Source organism: Penicillium psychrosexuale, assembly GCF_028828465.1.
Source record: "Penicillium psychrosexuale strain IBT 29551 chromosome Unknown utg000005l, whole genome shotgun sequence".
Classification (NCBI taxonomy): domain Eukaryota; kingdom Fungi; phylum Ascomycota; class Eurotiomycetes; order Eurotiales; family Aspergillaceae; genus Penicillium; species Penicillium psychrosexuale.
The window spans coordinates 402,872-425,233 of NW_026643190.1; the positions used below are offsets into that span (position 1 = coordinate 402,872).

Consider the following 22,362-nt stretch of genomic DNA (forward strand, 5'->3'; position numbering starts at 1 on the left):
TTGCGCAAGCAATTGTACCTTCCTTTATAGCTAAGCGAGGATAGGGCTTTGCCCCCGAAGGGGTATAAGGACCCGTTTATTATTTTACGTTTTGTTTTCTTTTCCTTTTTTTCTTTATACTTGATATTTGATTAGAATGTACTTCTTTCGTTAAAGAGAACCTGGCATATAATATAATATCAAGTATCACCCTAAACCTAAACTTTCGAAGCTGCACAACTGTATAGATAATTATTATAATTGGTCCTAATCTAGTTTCACCCTACCTATCCTAAAACTAACTAGAATAGGACTAGCTATGGTTCTACTATAACGGATCACCGCGATTGGTAAGGGAAAATAACCTATAGTACTAGATTATCTTATAGAAGAAGCTATAAACCTTAAAATCCCAACTCCTACTAGAATATAGGATCTAATTAAAAGTATTGAATATAATAGCCTTAAGGAGGGTCCTTCGACTCCTTCTATCTAAGAGATTATATATATAACTCCTAGTAAGGAACGATTCGTTAAGCTAGCTAATCGGTTCTAAATAGTCGAAGACAATAACCGGATAATATAAGATGAAATCTAAATCCTGATTATAGAGAATGGAAAGTCTAAGGAAGCTATTAAATGAATTATAGAGGAATATAATTAATTCTATATAGAAAGGGATCGCCTTATAATAGAATATAACTAAGCTATAGAAGAATATAATAAGGCTACTACTTATAGAGATATTACTATATATAAGTATAATAACCTTACCTACCGCCTCGTTCTTACTTAGAGCGAAATGAACTAAGCCTAAAGTAATATACCGATTATAGGAGTTACCGGCTAGAGATCTATAAAGATACCTGATATACTAATACTAAAGGATAGAAAGGAAGTCTATTTCAAAATATAGGAAACAGTTATTAGATAGAAACTTAAAGTAAATACTAACCACTATCTACTACTAGTTTATTAGAAGCTATATATATAAAGCCGATATAAAGGTAAAGTATAGCTATATATTACCCTACGAATAAGCGTAACCTCTAATAACCTATATATTAATATAGAAGATATTATTATCTACCTCTATACTATCTTTATAAACCTAAATTATTATATAGAAGTATATATAGCCTACTATAAACTTAAGATAAAACCTAAGGAAGATTTTACTAACTTCTTAGCTAAATTTATATAACTTATAGAGGAAGCTGTAGTTATTAAAGAAAACTATAAGTATAACCTATATTCGAAACTTCTATATCTATTATAGAGCTAAGTTATATAAGCTATTAATCAGGAAACGGTTCCTTTTAATACCTTTACCTAGAGTTATTAGAGTATATCCTATAAGATTAGTCTCTAATAGGAAGTAAAGGGTACCATATATACCTATATAATAACTACATTTAGAAGTAGAGCCGGGATTACTACTAATTAATCTAGTTTTATCTTATATATAAAGTATAAAGGGGCTACCTTATTATCTAGCCTATTAGCTATAGAGCGAGAGACTCTTATAAAGGAGGGTCGATACTTCTACTATAAGGAGAAGGGGTATATAATATTCGAATACCTAAAGAAAAAGGCGAATATAGCTATAAGTACTATCGCTATAACTAACTAGACCTACAGCCAGTTATATATAACTAAACTTAAAGAATTAGAGGATAATATAGACCTAGGAAAAGTAATAGCCTAGGAGAAGTCTTAATCCTAGGTAGGAAATAAGTATCGCTATATATACTAGATCTATATAAGCTTTTAGGAGGTCTATAAGATAGTTTAGTATTTAATATAAGATTGACTTATAATAGATATTCCTTTATAATCTTAGTACTAGTAGATACTAGAGCAGATAGCTTAATATTTATTAATATAGAACTAGTTATACTACTTAGTAAGAAATTCGGATTATATACCTATAAGCTAGACCGCGAGTATCTAGTTAGAGGATTCGATAGTAAATTATCCTAACTGATTATATATACTATTGTCCTTATACTAAGTATAGATAACTAGATCTAATAGTAGATTCCTATACTAGTAGTAGATCTAGGTAGATATAATATGATTATTAGATATATATAATTCGCTGAGAATAATGTCTTCCTTAACTACCGATAGTATTATATAATCTAGCTAGATAAGAATACCCTTTTTAATAAGGTAGTAGGATAGTTAGCCATACTAATACCTATAATAATCCTTAAACAGCCTATATAAATTAAGCTAGATTACTAGAAGGATATAGAACGATATAATTATCTCTTTAAGAAATAAGTCTTAAGTAATCTATAGTAGGACCTAAAGACTCAGAAGCTATACCCTATTATAAGAGAGTATTAATATAGATACTAGTAAATTAAAGAGTATTATAAGATAGTATAAAACCTAAATAATAAAATCAAACTAGTACCTCTCTAAATAGAGGTACCAGAGGAAGAAATAAAGGAAGTTCTCCTATTAATAGATATTAGTATTATTGGCTAGGTAGGATTCAATTGTTTATAAATATAAATAGTTATCGATAAAGATATCGAAGTCTTCTAGACCTTACTCTATAAAATCGATTAGATTATTAATATTAAATCTATAATTATAAAGGATATAAAACTCGATAAGATTAAACGAACCTTTCTAAAGGAATACTATAATCTTATAGAAGTATTCTCTAAGAAGAAGTCTAATAAACTACTACTATATTACCTAGGGGTAGACTATAAAATCATCCTTAAAGTAGAGGTATAGCTAGGATACTATCTACTTTATAAATTATTATTAGATAAACTAAAGGCTGTGAAATAGTATATCCTTAATAACCTTAAAAAAGGATTTATTATACCTAGTTTAGCTCTATATACCTTACTAATCTTAATAGCTAAGAAGCTAGGTAGTAGTCTATATTTCTATATAGACTTCTAAAGATTAAATATAATTATAAGGAAAGATTATTACCTATTACCCCTTATCGATAAAGTACTCTAATAAATAAGTAAAGCAAAGTTCTTTATAAAGCTCGATATCTATTAAGGTTTCTACTATATTAGATTGATACTAGCTATAGAAGATCTTATAATATTCTATACCTAATATAGATTATTTAAGTATAAAGTAACTCTATTTAGTCTTATAAATGGTCTAATAATATTCTAGTAATTTATAAATATAGTACTCAGAGACTATATAGATAACTATATAGTTATATTTATAGATAATATTATAATCTATAGTAAGATACTCGAAGAATATAAGAAGTATATTAGAGAAGTCCTTAAACGACTATAAAAGGTAGGATTATAGGTTATACTATCTAAGTATAAATTCTCTATATAGAAAACTAAGTTCTTAGGATTTATTATAAGTACTAAGGGTATCACGGTAGATCTAGAGAAGATTGTAGTTATTAAGAACTAGAAGATACTATTAATAATTAAGGGAATATAATCCTTCTTAGGATTCTATAACTTCTATTAACAATTTATTAAGGATTATAGTTTCCTTTCGAAACTATTATACTATCTCATATAATATAATATAGTATATAAATGGTTACTAGACTATAAGTAAGTATTTATATAATTAAAGTATAAGTTAATAACTATACCTATCCTATAGTACTATAATCTAGACCTCTAGACCTATATAGAGACGGATACCTCGAATAGAGTTATTAGTACTATTCTCTTATAATACTATAAGGCTAACAATTTTTAATATCTTATTACCTTCTTCTTAAAGACTATATAACCTATAGAGTTTAATTATAAAATCAGGGATAAGGAATTCCTTATAATTATTTATATACTCTAGGAATAGTACCTAAAACTTAAAGGACTCTCTTATATAAAACGTTTCGAGATCCTTATAGATTATTAATCTCTTAAATACTTTATAATAGTATAATAGATAAATTAATAATAAGTATAGTAGAGTGAGTTCCTCTTATAGTTCTACTTTATAATTAAATACTACCCTAGGAAATAGAATATTATTATAGATATCCTTTTAAGAAAGGAAAGTCCCTATATAGATATTAGTCGATACCTTATATTACTCCTTAAGGAATATTTTAGAGAAGAAATAGAACTAGTACTAGAAATTGAGGTATCCCCTTTATAGATAGAACCTATATAAGATACTAAGGTTCCCTCCCTACCAATTAAGACTATATAGGACCTAGATATAACTAAATAAGTCTAGTTAGTAAACCGCTAGAACCTAGAGCTAGAAGTATTCTAATAGATTATAAGAGATTAAACGGATTCCCGTTAGGTAGTATAAGATAAATTACTACTATTTAAAGATTATCTAGAAGTACCTAATAAAGGGAATCTTTAAGTACAGTTACTTAATAAGATATACTAATAACCACTAACTATATACCCTAGTATCGAGAAACTTAAGAAGCTTATTATAACTAGATACTATTAGCTAAGATAGGTTATAGATATAAAGCGATATATAGACAACTGTCTAATATATAAATATATAAAGACCTAGAGAGATTATATACCTAGTCTCCTATACCTACTACCGATTCCTAAATAACTATAGTAATATCTATTAATAGATTTCTATTCCTTCCTAAAGGATAGATATAGCTATAACGCAGTATTTATTATTATTAACTAACTAAGTAAAAGACTAATATTAATTCCCTATTATAAAGATACTAATATAAAGCAGATAGTATATCTATTTATAGACAATATTATATAGATTATAGGAATCCCTAAAACCATTATATTAGACTAAGGAGGATAGTTTATCTCTAAGTTCTAGATAGAGTTCTATAGAATCCTAGGGATTAAGCGAAAACTATCTACTATATACTACCTATAGATAGATAGCTAGAACAAAATTGTAAATTAGTTTATAGTATAGCGATTAAGACTATATATTAAATATAACTAGGACAACTAGTTAGAATACCTACTAATAGTAGATTTCGCAGTATCAATTCTGACAGAAAAACGGTGGTAAGGCGATTGTATATGTGGCAGAAAAATCTCAATAAATTCTCTAACTCTCTAAAAAATGACAATAGTCCTAAAACATGACAATCTTGTGGACAACTTAGTAATCAAAACAAATAAAACAAAATGAAAGGATGTTTTTCGGGCGAAAAACTGTGGGACTGGTTTTTTGGGCGAAAAACCACCTAAGTTGGTTTTTCTGCAGAAATACCAGCCTAGTCAGTCATATGACCCAACTGTATTAGGAATGAAAAATAATAGTATTTATCCTAGATTCTAATATACCCCCCAGCTTTTAAAGCGATCACAATTTAGAGCTTTAAGAGCTATCTCAATTAATTAACGTCTGTTTTCATAACTGATTAGATAACTAATCTTAGATATTCTAAGCAATTCCCTAAACCGTTCTTATTTCTAGTAGGGTAAAGCTTTCGTTAGACCATTAGCGGGCATTTCTGCGGTTAGAATCTAATCTATATTAACCTATCCGGTGTTAACTTCCTGTTTTAACTAGCATCTATTAATATCTATATAGCGAAGCTTTATATATATTGACGCTCCTTCCTTTATTAATAGATTAACGGTCTATTAGTTATTGTATATAATCGAGAGTATATATAAGGGTTTAAATCCAAGTATATAGAGGACTCGGCGCCACTATTAGACTGTTTTTCTAGCTTTAGTAAGTGCTAGAAGCTTAGCTTCGGTAGTTAAAGTGGTAACTGTCTTTTGTTTAGACGCTTTCTAGTCGATCGGACCTCTATAAAGTTTATAGATATATCCTTCTGAACTTTTCCGGTCTTTATTATCGCTAAACGATATATCGCTAGCAAAAACCACTGATTTGGCTGCTAGTTGTATTATTGATGTCTCACTTATTAGGTTATTTCTTCTAATCCTATATTCGATGGCCCAAAACCTAGTCTGATATAGGTATTGGATAACGCGGTCAATGGCGTTAATGTGTTTGGGACCAGGGTTTAGTAAGAATTCGGCTGCTTTTCCGGTCGCTTTTACAGCGTCTGGTCTTGAGATGGTGGTTGCATACTGCGCAGATCCAACTTTGGCTTGGTATCCATGAATCTGGCTTGGTGAGTATTCAATAACACACCCTTCGGCTTCAATCATGTTTTCTACCTTGTTGCCTGCGCTCCGTTCATTGTCATAGTGGAAAACTCTGATCCTGACATTTAGCCAGTTCTTGACTAGAGCGATAAATTTCCTAACCGCCATTTGATAGTCGTTTTTCTTGATATATGTGAACACAAAGTGGCACTTGATTCCGTCGAGGTAAAAATGTGTCAACCAAACATATCTGTTCTATGCTAGCTGATTCTATACTAGATCGAAATGTACATGTCCTAGTATACCATAGGTTGTGCCGATTCTTCTCTGAGATATCTGCTTTAGTATATCTGCTAGCTGGTAAGCTTTATATACCTGATTCTCAGGGTTACTTCTAGTAATTATCATACCCTCTGTTATCTCAGAGAGTTTTTCAATTCTCTTTTTTCTAATATGGCCTAATTATCTATACTATATTTCAAGTGAGGCTTCGGATTTTAGTTCTTTTTCTGATCTTTTTAATATAGTAAGTGCTAATGAACCATTTTTTGTTTTAGGGATTTTAAACCCTGACCGAAAACCCGAAGGTTAAGATAACTATAAGAGATTCTATTCCTTATATATTTTATATAGTAGGGTTCCGTTCTTTTTAATCTAGTTCTTTTTAAAATTTAGGAAAGTACCGGTCTTCTTAAATATAAGGTTATGAGTAATAAGGTTTGTATAGAAATTTAGAGAGTACTTAGTATTATATAAAGTCATTTTCTTTATCTGATTAGTAACTGGATTAATGCCATTGATTTCGACTTTTCTAATTCCAGTAACCGTTAAGGCTGTATTACCGACCTTAATTATACTTTCGGTTTCTTCGAAGGTAATAAAGAGGTTGCGATTGTTATAAATATAAACTTATATGCCTATATTAACTAGCTATCTTTTATTTATTGGTATAGTTTCGTGGGTTTAGAAGATAGTATCTAGAGTTTCTTCTTTAGTTATAAAAAATCCTAGTTCTTCGCTTTATATTATAGTATTCGCTTACTGACTTCTGTTCTTTTTAGGCGCTATTCCTGTTACTAGTTCTTTGTATCTTTTATTAATAAATGCTTTCTATGTAGGATCCTCTTTTATTGCTTTATCCTAGGCCTTCTTATATTCTGGGTCTTAGGTATACCCTTCTGGAATAAGATCTAGGTAGGCTCCCTAGTATTTTTACGCTAGGTGGTTGTATTTACCACTATATCTATAGGGATATTTTCTTCTGAAGAATAGTATATCGTTTATGGATTTAGCTCGTTTACTATTTCTGGTTCTGCTATTCTTATTAGTAGATACTAGCTGGGCTTCTTAATATCCTTACTAGGTCAAGAAAACGGCTTTTAATATACCTTTTTATATAGCTTATCTGCTAATAGTACCGTCCTATTAAGTCTTATAGTAAGATAATAGTTTATTAAACTCGATAGTTCTTTCTTATTATATCTTTTCTTAGGATAGACTTTGCTATATATCTCTGAGTCTTACTATAAAGAATTCTGGTAAGATAGTTATGATTACTTATAGGAACTATATTACTATATCTTTTACTTCACTGACTTTAGCTATAATGTAATAAGTATATAGAGTTTCCTATTTTAGTAACTATTTTTCGATATTTATATTCTAGTCTAGACCTTAGTCTAGATTATTCTATTCTACTCTTAGATTCAATCTATATATAGGGTCACACTTAGGAGTATAGCGCTATTGTAAATTTCGAAGTAGTACCTAGGGAGAATCCTGAGTTAGGAATACCTAATAAGACAAGAGAACGTTTGATTTAATGGCATTTACTACTATATTAAATCCTTAGAGACCCCTATTATAGGTAGTCTTCTTTTCTTAGTATTTACTGTTTAGAATGTTAAAGATATTATACCAGTTATTTCTATACTCCTTCTTAATATCTTCCTATTTTGGTATAATTAGTATGACTGGTCGATCTAGTTCCTTTTCTAGTTTAGGGTTGTAATAATCCTAAATGTTATATATTTAGGTAATGGCCTAAATGGTTGTAAGCCATAGTACCTAATTGGTCGAATCCTTTAAAATTATGCGAGAAGGTATTGTAGAGAGAGGATAATAGTCTACTATAATATCTGAATTGTAGTCCTAAATGAATTCCGATTTTTTTGATTGGTTATTATTACTTTTAGGGTTAAGTCTTATTTTCAGGGGTATCCCGATATGTGGCCAGGTATCTTAATGTTAACTAAATGGTATATTCAAAATGGGATAAAATGTTGAAAAATTGTAAGAGTTAAGTTTAAAGCGATTCTAGGCTTATAACTGACGGAAAAACGGTGGTAAGGCGATTGTATATATGGCAGAAAAATCTTAATAAATTCTCTAACTCTCTAAAAAATGACAATAGTCTTAAAATATAATAATCTTATGGATAACTTAGTAATTAAAACAAACAAAACAAAATGAAAGGATGTTTTTTGGGCGAAAAACTGTGGGACTGGTTTTTTGGGCGAAAAACCACCTAAGTTGGTTTTTCTGCAGAAATACCAGCCTGGTCAGTCACGTGACCTAACTGTATCAGGAATGAAAAATAACAGTATTCATCCTAGATTCTGACAAATTCTTCTATAGGATATAATAAAGAGATCCCCTTTCTTTATTAAATAGGGTTATAAACCAGTAATATCTTTCGACTAGAATCGTATAGGACTAACGTATAATAAATAAGAAGCGGCTGATCGACTCTTAAAGTTATAATAAATCTAGGAAGATATATATAAATAAATTGCGAAGTTATAGGAACTATAAATACAGTAGGCTAACCGTTATTATTATAAAGAGGACTTCGACGTTAGCGACCTAGTCTTTATTACTATAAAAGATTAGCTATAGGACTGTCTAAGTCGAAAACTCTCCTATATAACTAGTAGACCCTATAAGATTATCGAAAAGGTTAGGAACGTATATAAGTTAGAACTACTATAGTCAATTAACGTCTACCTAGTATTTAACCTAAGTAAGCTATAGAAGGCAGTGAGTACAGAACCACTTATAGGATAATATATAGATCCGCTACCTCCGATATAGGTAAGATAGACTAATAAGTAGGAAGTTAAAAAGATCCTAGATATAAGAAAGTATTATAGGAAGCTATAGTACTATATACAGTGGTTAGGATATAACCTAGATCCTATATAGTACCCAGCCGGCAACTTTAAGAATGCTCTGGAGATAATTAAGGAATTCTACAATACCTATCTAGTAAAGCCTAGACCGCCGATACATCTATAAGAATAGATCGAGGCCACGCGGGATAATCGAATATTAGATAACCACATGGATAATAAGAAGCCAGCATTTAGGGACTAAATGTATTCTCGCCTAGGGGTTATATCACAATTGGCATATATAGAACTTGTACCTTCCCATTTAGGATCGTACCGTTGGTCGTTTGCGCAAGTAATCGTACCTTCCTTTATAGCTAAGCGAGGATAGGGCTTTGCCCCCGAAGGGGTATAAGGACCCGTTTGTTGTTTTACGTTTTGTTTTCTTTTCCTTTTTTTCTTCATACTTGATATTTGATTAGAATGCACTTCTTTCGTTAAAGAGAACCTGGCACGTAACAGGAATAGATTTTTTGAATCCATAAGATCGGTGACGCGTTTTCGGTCTGCTAGAGAGATATGAGGTATCAATCCTTCAATATGGTATACTGAATCTGAGTCTATAAGCGACCTGTATCTAGAGCTAAAAAGATGTGCCTATTGTTCCTATATTAGGCACAAGTAATGATATAGGAGCTAGGAGGTTAGCTATAAACCAAAGATATGGGTATTAAACATATATCTGGGCATTTGAGTCCCAACATCCTAGTGATTTGGGAAGATCTCAAAGGTTTCCATAGTCCAATGTATGGTAGCAACTTGTCTAGAATGTCACGCCGATTAGTATCAAGTTGTAAGCGTCGTATCTGTTTCCGACAGTCTTTGGACCTAAGTCTAGCCCACCATTTTTGCTCTAGGGCAGCATTTTGTGAAATTTAGTAGAATCTAAGGGATCGATATATTTCGCTGATAGTAAAACTTACACTTGCTGTCGATTCCTCACGCAATTGGGCGAGTGCGTTAGTCGAGATATCTAATACCATAGTTAGTTTTTAAAGAAAACAGACATTTGCTGATATACCCTACTGTCTGAATAGAGATCAGCCAGCTATATAATTTCCCCGAATCTCTCGCTAGCTTCTAGACGATGTTTTCCATATACACAAGTCATGAGATCCTCTCCTTCTAACGTGAGATATGGCTGATTCGTAGGATCCAGAAGTGCTTCTCGGGTGACATTTGATTTTGCAAGTGCTCTTCTTAAAGCCTTCTGTCCAATTGTCACGGAAACTCTGTGCTCAGGTTCTAGATTGCCGCAGCCTTCGATTTCAAACATTCTAAGAAGTTTCTCCACGTTTTTCTCAGCGATTTCTCGGGTTCCTGTGAGATTATTCGCTTCAAATACAAGATTCTGTAACTTGATAATTGCGCATCCCTGATAACACTGTAGTCTTTGAAGGGCGAGGGTATTCGTTCGGTGACCAAGAAGATTTTCGCTTGTGTCCATATTTTTCGTTTTGCTTGGTATAGGAAAGGACGCATGAAAATTTGTGAGAGAGGGTGGCGGTGCTATTTTAAAATTTACCAGCGACACTTAAAAATGTGTCGCGCATTGCCCCGCGTTCATTCACTCCTCCAGTGAGTCCCCCCGTATGTCCCCACTCTCCAGTAAGTCCCTACTCCCCAGTGAGTCCCCACTCTCTAGTAAGTCCCTACTCCCCAGTAAGTCCCTACTCCCCAGTAAGTCCCTACTCCCCAGTAAGTCCCTACTCCCCAGTGAGTCCCCACTCTCTAGTGAATCCCTACTCCCCAGTGAGTCCCCACTTCCCAGTGAGTCCCCACTTCCCAGTGAGTCCCCACTTCCCAGTGAGTCCCCACTTCCCAGTGAGTCCCTACTGCCCAGTGAGTCCCCACTCCCCAGTAAGTCCCTACTGCCCAGTAAGTCCCTACTGCCCAGTAAGTCCCTACTGCCCAGTAAGTCCCTACTGCCCAGTGAGTCCCTACTCCCCAGTGAGCCCCCACTCCCCAGTAAGTCCCTACTGCCCAGTGAGTCCCTACTGCCCAGTGAGTCCCTACTGCCCAGTGAGTCCGTACTGCCCAGTGAGTCCCTACTCCCCAGTGAGTCCCTACTCAGGAGTATATCCATATACTCGCCACTAAATTCCGGGTTAAGACTTAGTTGCCGTACCTTCGTTTGAATTTGAACATTGTAAGAATCAGTGTCGCAGGTAGACTTGGGAACAAGGGTCGCAGTTAGGCTGCTGTTAAGCATAATAGCGACCTCCAGAATTCAGCTGATTGGTCTGTTCAACGGCGATTTTATATCCATCATACCTGACCCAAGCGGGGTCATTTATTATTTTTGCTGCGACCCATGTTCCTGGATTCTTGTATTTACGCTGTTGAACATTTATATACACTGGTATTAGCCACTCCCAAACCGACAAAACAACTTCCAGTCACTTTCTATTCACCAGCGAAATGTCAGAACATGGTAGAAGTCCGTCCATGGACAACCCGGCTGAGGTATGTACGAGGTTGAAGAAAGCGTAAAAAATCAATATACCAGACAAGTATTGATTTGATTATCTTTCCTAGGGACATGACCCCACATTCAATTATCAGAAACGACTTTATTCTCTGATGGACAAGTTATTACGCCAGGAGCAAGAATCTAGGCGCTACCACGGACACCTCGAGTCTAAAATCAATGTGGATTCTTCTACGTATCTAAAATTGAGGGATTATTGCGTTCAGGTCGAGAGAAAAGTCTCTGCCTTGGAGTACATACGATCGCAGCAAGAGACTTCATTACGATTCGCGGTGGAATCTTGTCAGGTTATGTCCAACAACCTCAACCTTCAAAGAAACAAAGTGAACCAGCTTGAATCTCGTCTCATTCATTTGTATCCAGCAATTGATGAAATGCTTTGTTCTTTGAATGATAACGATGGCACTCAGAAAAGCCAAAATATGGAACAACTTCTTCAAGAAAACCAGCGTCAGCGAGAGCTGAACACCTATCTTCAGGGGGCTCTTTCTGCTCGCGAAGAGATGCTACAGGACTTGAAAACATCTCTCGCAGAGGCATTTCTCGGCTTTCCCGCAGGTGATCATGACACCGAAAACCATGAGCAGCGGCAAGATGAGAGTGTACCCTCGTCTCTTTCAACTGATGATCGGTCCACTGTTAATAATTTCCCCGATCTACTTATGTGCGATACGTGATAAGCAGGTCTTAGTGGGTGCTATTGATTTAGACTTGTTTCTATTAAAGGATGAATTGGGCCATGATATGGTTAAGAGCGATGACTTTCAAGTAGTTTTCACACTAGTATCATGTCATGCCAGATATTCTTTTATCAAATTCGTGGAAGAGTTCTAAGACCATGATACAGTGGAATACTAAATCAGTTTTAACTTTAAACTCTTCCAATTTAATTCCTAGATCCTAAGTGGAGACCCTGTTAATCCATGTAGGGCTATATTGTATTCCCTGGTAACCACTATGAGTCATTGTTATATGACAGAAATCAGGCACACGAACAATGTATGGTAAATAACAGATTGTATTTTCTCTATCGTTCTAATTTGACAAAATCCGCTTTTTATGGCTTCTATGCGGTAATTGCTTACCTAATAAAACGATGCACTTTGTATGGCAGCCGAATTGTCGAGTGGACTCGGCCTTGGTATTCGACATTATAGTACCGTCATTTCTTGTACAGTAGAAACCGATAGAATCCATCGTGCAAACAGATCAAATAAAAGAGAATCTTACATATCATCTGACCAGTTCAGTCTTGAGAGGGACCAAAATACAGCTTCAGAATTCATGTTTGCGTCTGCTGTACTGTAACAATCTGGGAATATCTTTCATTCTCTCTGTCTTGGTCAGTTTGCCACGTGCAGCCTTCGCCTGGACTCTTTCGCATCCAAAAGAAGCCTGTGGTGACGCTATAGAGAATTTATCCTGGTAGGCAACTTGTTTCTCTACAAGCGAGCTACTCCCTGGGCCTGTCGGAGTATGACGACCGGCATACCGGAGGATTTATTAATCCTACATGTTTTGTAATTAATGTTATGTAATCAAGGCTCCATAACTAACTATAAATTGTAAGGAGAGCCGATACAGAAATACAGAGAGTTGAATACCATTGATTGGACCCCTACATTTACGATACGGCCCACGCCGACAGGGCCTGTTGGCCTCAGGCATTAACTCCCTCTTCAGAGCCTGAGGCCGCTAAGTAATGCAAACCCTGCAAACTCTGCAAACCTTTCGAGACTTCAGGTGCTTGGAGATCTCGCTTGCTTCGTCGTCAAGTCCCTCACGTACATACGGATGCGTGCATCAGAATGTCTGCCAAACTACCTTTGATTCATTTGAATAAACCTATATCATCCACTCTGGTCTCTGACCTGAAACTTGCCCTTCGTCGGTTTGGAGCTTTCCGCCTAGCAGCACCCCCTGAAACCACGCAACGCTGTCCCAACGTTGTCATTGAAAATGCAGGCTAAACCCACTTTCCAGGAATAGCATCCATCACTGACCGCACTCTTTAGGCACGGGGCTTTTTCCGACAACCGATCGCAGCTAAGACAGATATAATGGGATACTCGCCCTTTGCTTCGGAACGTGTTCTTGGTAGGACTGAGATACCTAAAGAGAGTATCTATTTTTTCCGGAATGACGCCGAGCCGAACAATCTCAATGGTCCCTCTCGCAACTTATATCGTTCAGTCAAATCTCTTCACGAGGTAAACCGTCCTTGTCTTCTCCCTCTTATTGTGTATCGTGCTGATTTTCCTTTTCTTTAAGGAATGGACCCCTATAAGGTTGCAATTGTTGAAGACTATGTCGCAGGCATTGGATTTGAACACTCCCCTAACGGGCACGACGCTCCTCAATTCTGCCACTATCGGGATCCACTATTATGATTCTGGAAGCGATCCTGACTTCAGCGGCCATTTTAGTCCCCCCACAAAGATAGTGGAACATTAACTATTTTATTCCGGTCTCATGATAAGAACGACGGCCTGGAAATTGCGGATCTTGAAACAACAGAGAAACAAAACAGTGAAGGGGTTGGGTCGGAGGCGTCTTTTATGCACGTTCCTACTGTTGGTGATGGAGCCCCTGAGGTAGTCGTCTTTGCAGGCACTAGACTCCAGCGTTTACTCGGACGTGACCAAGTTCGGGCTTGCGTGCATAGAGTCCGCGGTCCAGGCCCGGAATGCCACAATAACTTTGGCGTACAACGATTGAGTATCGCAATGTTTTGCGCTCCCTCTAGGCCATCCACCTCACCCCCCTTGTCTTCCTCCTAGCTATGGAAGAGGGTAGGCTGGAAATACGTGGGCCTGGTTCTCTATCATATCCAGTATCTAGCCGAAAGATCGACGCCGCTATCATAACCAGTATTATTACCACTAGATACAATACGAAGAGTACTAGAGCAACAGTCTTCGAGTCAGACTCTGTCACTCTACTGTATAGTCTGTGTGTTTCGCTGCTTCCAATCTCTTCCTTCCACCTATTTCCAGCAATTGTAGTTGGTGTTGGTAATCATCAAGGATGTGGCGAACATCACTTCCTCCCGGGACATGAAACATTTCCTGTTTTCTATATAGTTCGGGGTCGTTGCAGTTGACGTTGAGCTCTCCCTTAAGAGTCTCAAGTTGCCGGCGGGCGATGGCTGAAACTTTATCCCAGTGACAGGAACAAGTTTGGAGTTTCCGAGTGTCTTTGTTGAGAGCCGCGTATAGATTAAATCTTCTGATATGTTAGATGTGCCTTGCCGACTATTAGTGAGATACTAACAGATACTTTGGCACTCCCTCGCAACTATTTTCTGTTATTATGGAAATAAGTTTGACTGAAGGGGACACTTACTGGACAATCCAGGTACGACCAATTTGAGGGTTCTCCCAGATCGCCTGCAACACACAAGACGCTTGCAATACTGCATTCATCTCTTCTTTGCCTGAATGCCTCAACTTGTCACCCGCGATATACACCCCAACCCTCTGCCCTTCTTCCGTGTGTCGAAGACGAACATCACCTTGGCCTGTGGGAACACGTATCTCCCAGCTATTGGTAACAATTACCAGCTCTATCAAAAAGTGACCTTTGATATCAGCATTTGGGAGACTCTTTTCTGTGTTTACTGCCAGGCAGGAGATAATGTCCTCTATAGGGCGGTTCGACATAGCGCATCGGATGTTGGCAGTGTAGACAAGAGAGACAACTATTTTGTCTGTGCAAAATGAAGGGTAGACCCTGCCTTTAGTACCTACTACAGCTCAGCATACCTCTCCTGGTATATGGGCGACGGATCGGACCACTACGACAAAACTAATTTTCTGCCGAGCAGAAAATTAGTCAGCTAGCCATACGCTGTTCCACAGCTGTAATGAGTATACAGCAATTTATATTTTCTCTAATTACTCACTTTCCAACGGTCGCATTAAGTTCAAATTTGAAGGTCTAATTAATTAAAATGCCCCTCTCTAAAAGAGTTATAAATTTCAAACTAATTACGACTATTAGAAGCTGACAAGTAAGTATACCTGAGTAAGTAAGTATTGTTTCGGGAGGAAAATGTCTTCCTGGACCGCCTTCCTATTAAATATACTGCCGACTAGGAGTTTCAAATCGGTAGAACTAGTAGAATTCTAAAAGGCGGTGAATTCTGGTATAGGGCATTAAGACAGAGGAATAACTAGAACCTTATAGCATCGATAACTAAGCAATTTTATGAATACCAAGACTATTTTATACCTAGTAGATTATTCCAGGTCATATGACCTCCCCGTATACCACCATCTTCTCCTCCTTACGCAAATTGATATTTTCCAAAGTACACGTATTCTTTACATAGTACACTCTCCTCTCTCAAATATGGTACTGCCATTATAGAGAGAGGTAATCTACTCTTAAAAGGTTCAAGGTTAATTGATAGACATATACTAGAGGTAAATGTAAAGAGGTTGCAATATTACATACAGGCCCAAGACCATAATCATATAGGCGGTGATTAGAGCGGTGAGCCAAAAATTAGTTTTGTCGTAGTGGTCCGATCCGTCGCCCATACTGGTATGACCTGTGCTGTTCCAGCAGGCGAACAGACGGAACCTTGGCTTAGTGCAAGGTTCTAAATCATCTAGACCCAATTTGGATAGATTTTGTACGTCGTACAAAATTGGGCCATTTCGGGATTAGTGCAAACTCAAAATTTCAAAACAAACATGGATCGATTGTGTGTCAATGTGCCAACCCCGCTCTAGGAACCTATGCTAACCTTCAACACAATGTCGTCTAAGGTAGAGGTCAACCCTGACCATTCCTATGTTAAGCTGGAGCTGGGTGTTCAGATTAGCACGAGGATGGTAATTTCCACTATCACACAGACATGCTGTACTGGTACCGAAAAGTGGAAGCGGCTTGTCCGGTACGTGTTAGCTGAACTACACATGAAAAACAAGTCCATCAAAACTTTAGTGCATCAAGCGCAAGCTACGCTAGGACATGTGGAATCCCCCGAAAATACGATATACAACGCTCGTAGGATCGGCAGACGATGGCATGCTATTGTGTCCTGGATTTCACGGGAATCAGACCAACCGCTTACTGGAATTCTCCTTGTTCTGGAAAAGGGATACATGTAAGTATTGGAATGAATACGCACGATCTTGGCTAATCTACTAGTTAGCTGGGAACGCTATGCTGAGAGTCAATGGCGGAATGCTCTTGACAAACTCCTAAAAAAGTCGAATACATTGCGTGAAGCGAAAGAGCTAAGCGAGTTGGCTGGCAATCTCATCAAAGAAGTGAAATGTATGGTATATAACTCCAAGTATTCTACGATGCTGACACATTTACAGTGCATCTTAGCTTCGTAAACACTCCAAAGCACACGATGCTGGGTTTCAGCCGTTGTGAAGGAAGGAACGAGGCGGTTCTAAGCGACGATACCAGATCCATAGCCATGGTCTTTGAAGTGATACCACATCTGAAGGCCACCGGGTGTGCCGACTCTGCACGTCTGATGATACTTCTGTCCTATCTCGCAAACTACGAAGTCCCGGCAGATCTCCTGTGCCGCGGAGCTTCCCCTCGGAAGCGCTGGGGTAAAGATGGAGACATTGTCGAAGGAGATTCAGCTGAATTGGGCCTTTCTGATGATTTGATACGCATATGTTCCCCTGACACGCTGACGAAAGTATTGTCCAAACTCCAATCATCCTTGGCTATTGACTGGGTATCCAACTCGCGTTTCAAGCTGAGCGAGAGAGCAAGAAATGGGATGCTAAATATGTTTTCTAGCAGTACTCATTCATTTTGGTGTCTACAAGCTCTCATCCTGGCGTCCCGTTCGATCCCCTGGAAGTATCTGGAGCAGACGTAATTCTACCGTCCCGATTGAGCCTCTAGCGACTAACACACCTACAGAGAACTTGACGCAAACCTATTAGTATCGCACGTTCGATACACCCTGGAACGAGCTCGACGCTATTGTAAAGTTGAGGACATGACTCCTATGGCTAGGATTGATATAGCTCTCAACGTTATTGAATCTGCTCGCTTCTCTGTTATGGAGTGGAAGCAGTCCGCGATCAGACATGCAGAAGAACTCACGGTTGGCTTAGACGACAGCTACATGCGTTCATGCCTCACGCAGAGACAATGCCTGATCCACCGGCTCTCCGGTAAGATAGATCTTGCTTTCATTTCCCTAACGGGCGGTGCCTCTTATCAAGGCAACAGAAAGCTACATGCTGCGTATGGGAATACCATGATCCAACATGCCCTAAATCACATCCAGCTTGATCAACTTACCGAAGCAACGGAAGTGTTAGGGATATGGCAGCCGACTTCCTGGGCACATTCTGCAATGGAACAGGCTGTTCTCTTTCGTCAGCAATTGACCATGGGCAAGATATTACGCTACCGAGGCGACTTTGTAGGATCGTTGTCATACCTGGAGAGATCCCAGAACATTACGAATACCGCCAGGGATCTTATTTATCTTGAAGATACAAGCGAGCTGGCATGTAGCTTGGCTGATACGTATCTTGAGCTGGACGACCCTGCCAAAGCCGAGAGCTGTCTCCAGGCTGCGATCAACCGTCAAGCTCCAAAGCAGGGTGCATTGATCATTGCTCTTGCAGAATGTCTTTTTGCACAGAAGAGACTTGGAGGGGTAGAGGAAACGCTCTGCCGCGTGTTCCAATGCCAACTGAAGCTCATGAAGATGGATAAATTACGCCTAGCAATTGTCCAAGCTAAGCTATCTCACGTTCGGTCCCAATTTGAGGAGGCCTTCCGCTACTGGACAGAAGCGATGAGTAACCTTCGAGGATTCAACTTAGCCAGCGGACGCACAACACGCATAATCCTCCTCTCCCAGTGTGACGTTTTAAATCGTCAAGGGCTCTTCGATCTTGAGCGACGGACCCGGGATCAACTAGATGCTCTTGAGGAATGTGCTGATGCGGGTGGAGCTTTGTACTGGATTCCTGGCCTGCGTCATTGGCTGAACTATTTGGAGCAATGCAATTGATCGTCATCCGGGCGTTGATGCCACATGGTAGCCCTGCCAAGCACCAGGAACGAAGTCGGCGGTTTTGTCATGGCCGGGCTTTTCAGACAGGTGTTCGCCAAGGACTTCGATTATTAGTGGTGTTATAACTAGTCCGTTTCCATCCTATTCGGGTTGGGGTGGGGGGGGGGGGGGGGGGGGAGGGTGCGTACACATTTCCAAATTGTCGCAGGATTACTGTATGCGAATATTTATAATCGTAGCCGGACTACATTCTGCTTCTTCAGTCATTTTAACTGTGCCAAGTGACTGGCTCTATATCATGTCGAGTATAGATGCAGCTTAAATGATAGAATTATGTGTCGGAGCCATTCTGTGAGGTCAATTGTGACATTTAAGAGAGATAAGCGGGTGAAGATGCCTCCTCCTACTTAGGGTGGATGGTAACTATGGCATTTTCAAGTAAGATACACAAGGCAGGGTCCCTCCTACGTCATGTAAAATACAATTTTATTATTGGAAGTCATAGACACACCACTATTCCTAATGTGAGCTAGGGTGTGTCAAGTCAGGGTTCGCGAATCAAGTCGCAAGAGTGTGGATTTGAAACTGATTTCGAATACTAACCGTGCCAAGCGCTCACACCCACCGTTGGTGTGTTGGTGCGCCCTATGCAAAATTTCTCAGCCCTTGGACTAGCTAAAGTAAGAGAAAGAGTATAAATGTAATATAAGTCTAGTGTAATTAATTTAACACTAGTATTAATTCTCAATATCTAACGTGGATAAAGGACAAAGACTTTAAAAAAGACACTATAAATGAAGTTATATGTATCACATGCTTTTTTTCTTTTTGAGTTCACTTGATATTCCTTACTAACCTATTATTAAATGAAATAGACTTCTATTAGTTATACTAATAGTTATATATCTCTTCTTATATCTTCCCTAACTAGTTCGAAGGTTGAGAAATTTTGCATAGTGTCTACGAGGTATATAAGTATCTTTTGTATGGGAAATTCATACAAAAGATACATAAATTGCAGATTGGGTACCTGGTGAAAAATGGGTATCTAATGGGGCGCACCAACCCCCAGTTCCTGGGGGTTGGGCGCTTGGCACGGTTACTGTACGTTTACTTTTTCACCGGTTCCCTTATGCCATGATGCCTTCGAAGTAGCCTATCGCTTCCTCCCTTAATTTCCTGGATGTTGGTTAACTAGACGCTCGATGGATGGTTACCACCGCCACGATTTCTTTGGCTTGGCCTATTGCTTTCGCGGGGCGCCGCAATATTTCAACATATCATTCTGCCCTCTTGTTTCTTCCTACATAGCACATCAGAACCCTAGCGACTCGATGCTGACGTAGAATACCAGTAATCCCACGTGACTGTGTCTACCCTAACTCTGCGACTATACCATTCACTCTAGCGTCCGACGCTTTGTACTCCTTCCGTTCTCTCTCTCTCACGGCTTGAGGAAGGCGCGTAAGCTTCCAGTTTGACCCCAAGGCTGAAACTCAGGTTCGAATAACTCGACGTTCTTATTTACGTGTGACCTAACCAAGTTCCTGATATCATGCCGAGTTTGGGCCTGCGCACACACTAATTTCATGATGAGTGGGCCAGTTCGTATTAGATGACGAGAACAAGGCTTACCAAGTACTAGCATTTTCCCCATTTGGCTTTCTATCTCTATATCGAGCTGCTTTTCCCAGATGGCGCGTCCGCTATGGACATCGATGAGCCTATTCTCACCAATGTGCTGGATATCATCTTCCGACTGAGCACCTAGTGGATCATAAATTGAGATATGAAGCATCTGCTTAGCGTAAGTATATAGCGTCGTCGATATAGAACTGTGTACTGACGTATCCATTATCTTGCCTGACGAGGAACTGTAGTAAGTCTCGTGCACTCTCATAGTCACCAATCCTATCTAACTGCTAGACGAGTGATATTCTCCGTATGTATATTTGAGCCTTTTTATAGCTATCGAGGAGCTCCTTGATATATGGTAACTGAGCTGTGATGCCGATACCGGTAGTAATAAAAAAGGCATGTCTATAGTCGCCGACTTTGCTGTTTAAATTCCAATTAATAGACGATGGGCCAAAAGGGCCGTTAATCTAAGCCCCGCAGTCTCTATTTGGTTCAATGTGATCGAACAGTCTCTTTGTGAAACCAGACCAGGGCCGAAGTAGAATTGAGATTGAAACCGCCCGGCCATTGATATCATTCTCCTACCAACTGATTGTAAAAGGGTGCGATTGAAAAATATAAAATATTCTAACGGAGGGAACGCCTAGGTTCATACGTTGACTGGCGCGCACGACCTATGGTCTAGGTAATGATAGTATCATTCGAACGACATTACCTATATAGGGTTATAAATTCATTTGGATATGGCTTCTTCCTACCACTGTATTACGATAGATAATACGAATTAGCTGTAATAGCCCTGTGATAATGAGGGTATATATGAATACTAGTAGAAATACCCAAAAGTTCCCTTTAGCTGATCGGGTATACTGCTATACTGTGTAAATCATTGTCGCCGCGCATCTAATATGGGTTATAAGAAATACTTCGTAGACCCTTTTTTTAACTAGTGGTAGAACCATTAAAGCCAGGAATATACTAGCGGCCTTGGCTAAGGTTTAGTATATATACACAATTTAGAGAAACCGGGAAAGCTTACTAGGAGACTGTAAAATTGCATTTCGTTTTCCTATGAAATCAGCCTCGATCGAGCAACGATTATGACATGAGCTAGAGCCTCAAATAGAGCCACTAACGCAAATGTTCGATGTAGAAATCCATAGGACTGGAGAGGAAATTCCAAGAAGACAAGCAGCAAACTCGTAACCACCGCCTAAAAACATTGGATACAAGTTAATAAGAGAGAGCTTTGCTGCTCTCTTGCCAGTATCTTGAACGGAATGGACCCGCACAACATTACTGACGCCAGTGCCGGTAAAATAAACAACTGTGAGTATTAAATGGGTCCTTGATATACATCCAAATCCGAGGAACCGCCAGTAGGACCGGGCATAAATCATATGGCGCAATAAGAAAGGCCGAACACGAGAAGATAAGAAAGGAGAGGTTGATAAGAACGAGCAAGTGCATAAAGTAAGACGATACAATAGGAATGAGAAAGCGATAAAACCGACGACCGCTCCGTAAATTGCTTCCGGTGTAGTCGGAAAATGAGTGATGGTAAAAGTAGTCATCTATGCGGGAGAAGATAAAAACTTCTTCATTTACTTTAGCAGACACCAGGGGCATATTTATACGTCTCCATTATCTCTCCTGATGGTTAGCGTTGATAAAAACCGAGTGGCCTTTATTGGCATGACCGGCCCGAGTGCATAATCATATCTCTGTAGCCGCTAATGTCTATGTTAGGGTTTTGCGGGGCAAAAAGGGGGTTTGAACGCCCGCCGGTGCGAGGAGAAAAAGGAGGGTGCTTCCGTGTGCGCGACTTGTATCCGCAACTCTGCTTCATGTCCGCAACTCTGCTTTCGTGTCCGCAACTCTGCTTACGTGGCTGCCACTGTGTTTTGCGAGCACCTGGAGCTTCAGTCCAGTGTCTGAGGACTGGCTCAATATTAGAAAAGCACTAGCTTTTACTTTTGCCGCGGCCCAATCACAATATGACAGGCAGTGACCCCA

At 38.5% G+C, this 22,362-nt stretch overlaps 2 protein-coding genes across 2 annotated transcripts; both read left to right on the top strand.

Annotated features, from left to right (window-relative positions):
* Positions 1 to 11,620: 11,620 nt before the first annotated feature.
* N7518_009102 (uncharacterized protein) lies at positions 11,621 to 12,367 on the top strand (the record flags this gene model as incomplete). Its single annotated transcript, XM_057190029.1, has 2 exons — positions 11,621 to 11,665; positions 11,738 to 12,367. The coding sequence occupies 2 exons, from the start codon at positions 11,621 to 11,623 to the stop codon at positions 12,365 to 12,367; spliced, it is 675 nt and encodes a 224-aa protein (XP_057037685.1).
* Positions 12,368 to 16,453: 4,086 nt separating this feature from the next.
* N7518_009103 (tetratricopeptide repeat protein) lies at positions 16,454 to 18,705 on the top strand (the record flags this gene model as incomplete). The annotated part of the gene is made up of 2 exons (XM_057190030.1): positions 16,454 to 16,593; positions 17,595 to 18,705. 2 exons carry the CDS (start codon positions 16,454 to 16,456, stop codon positions 18,703 to 18,705), a joined length of 1,251 nt encoding a protein of 416 aa, XP_057037686.1.
* Positions 18,706 to 22,362: the final 3,657 nt, after the last annotated feature.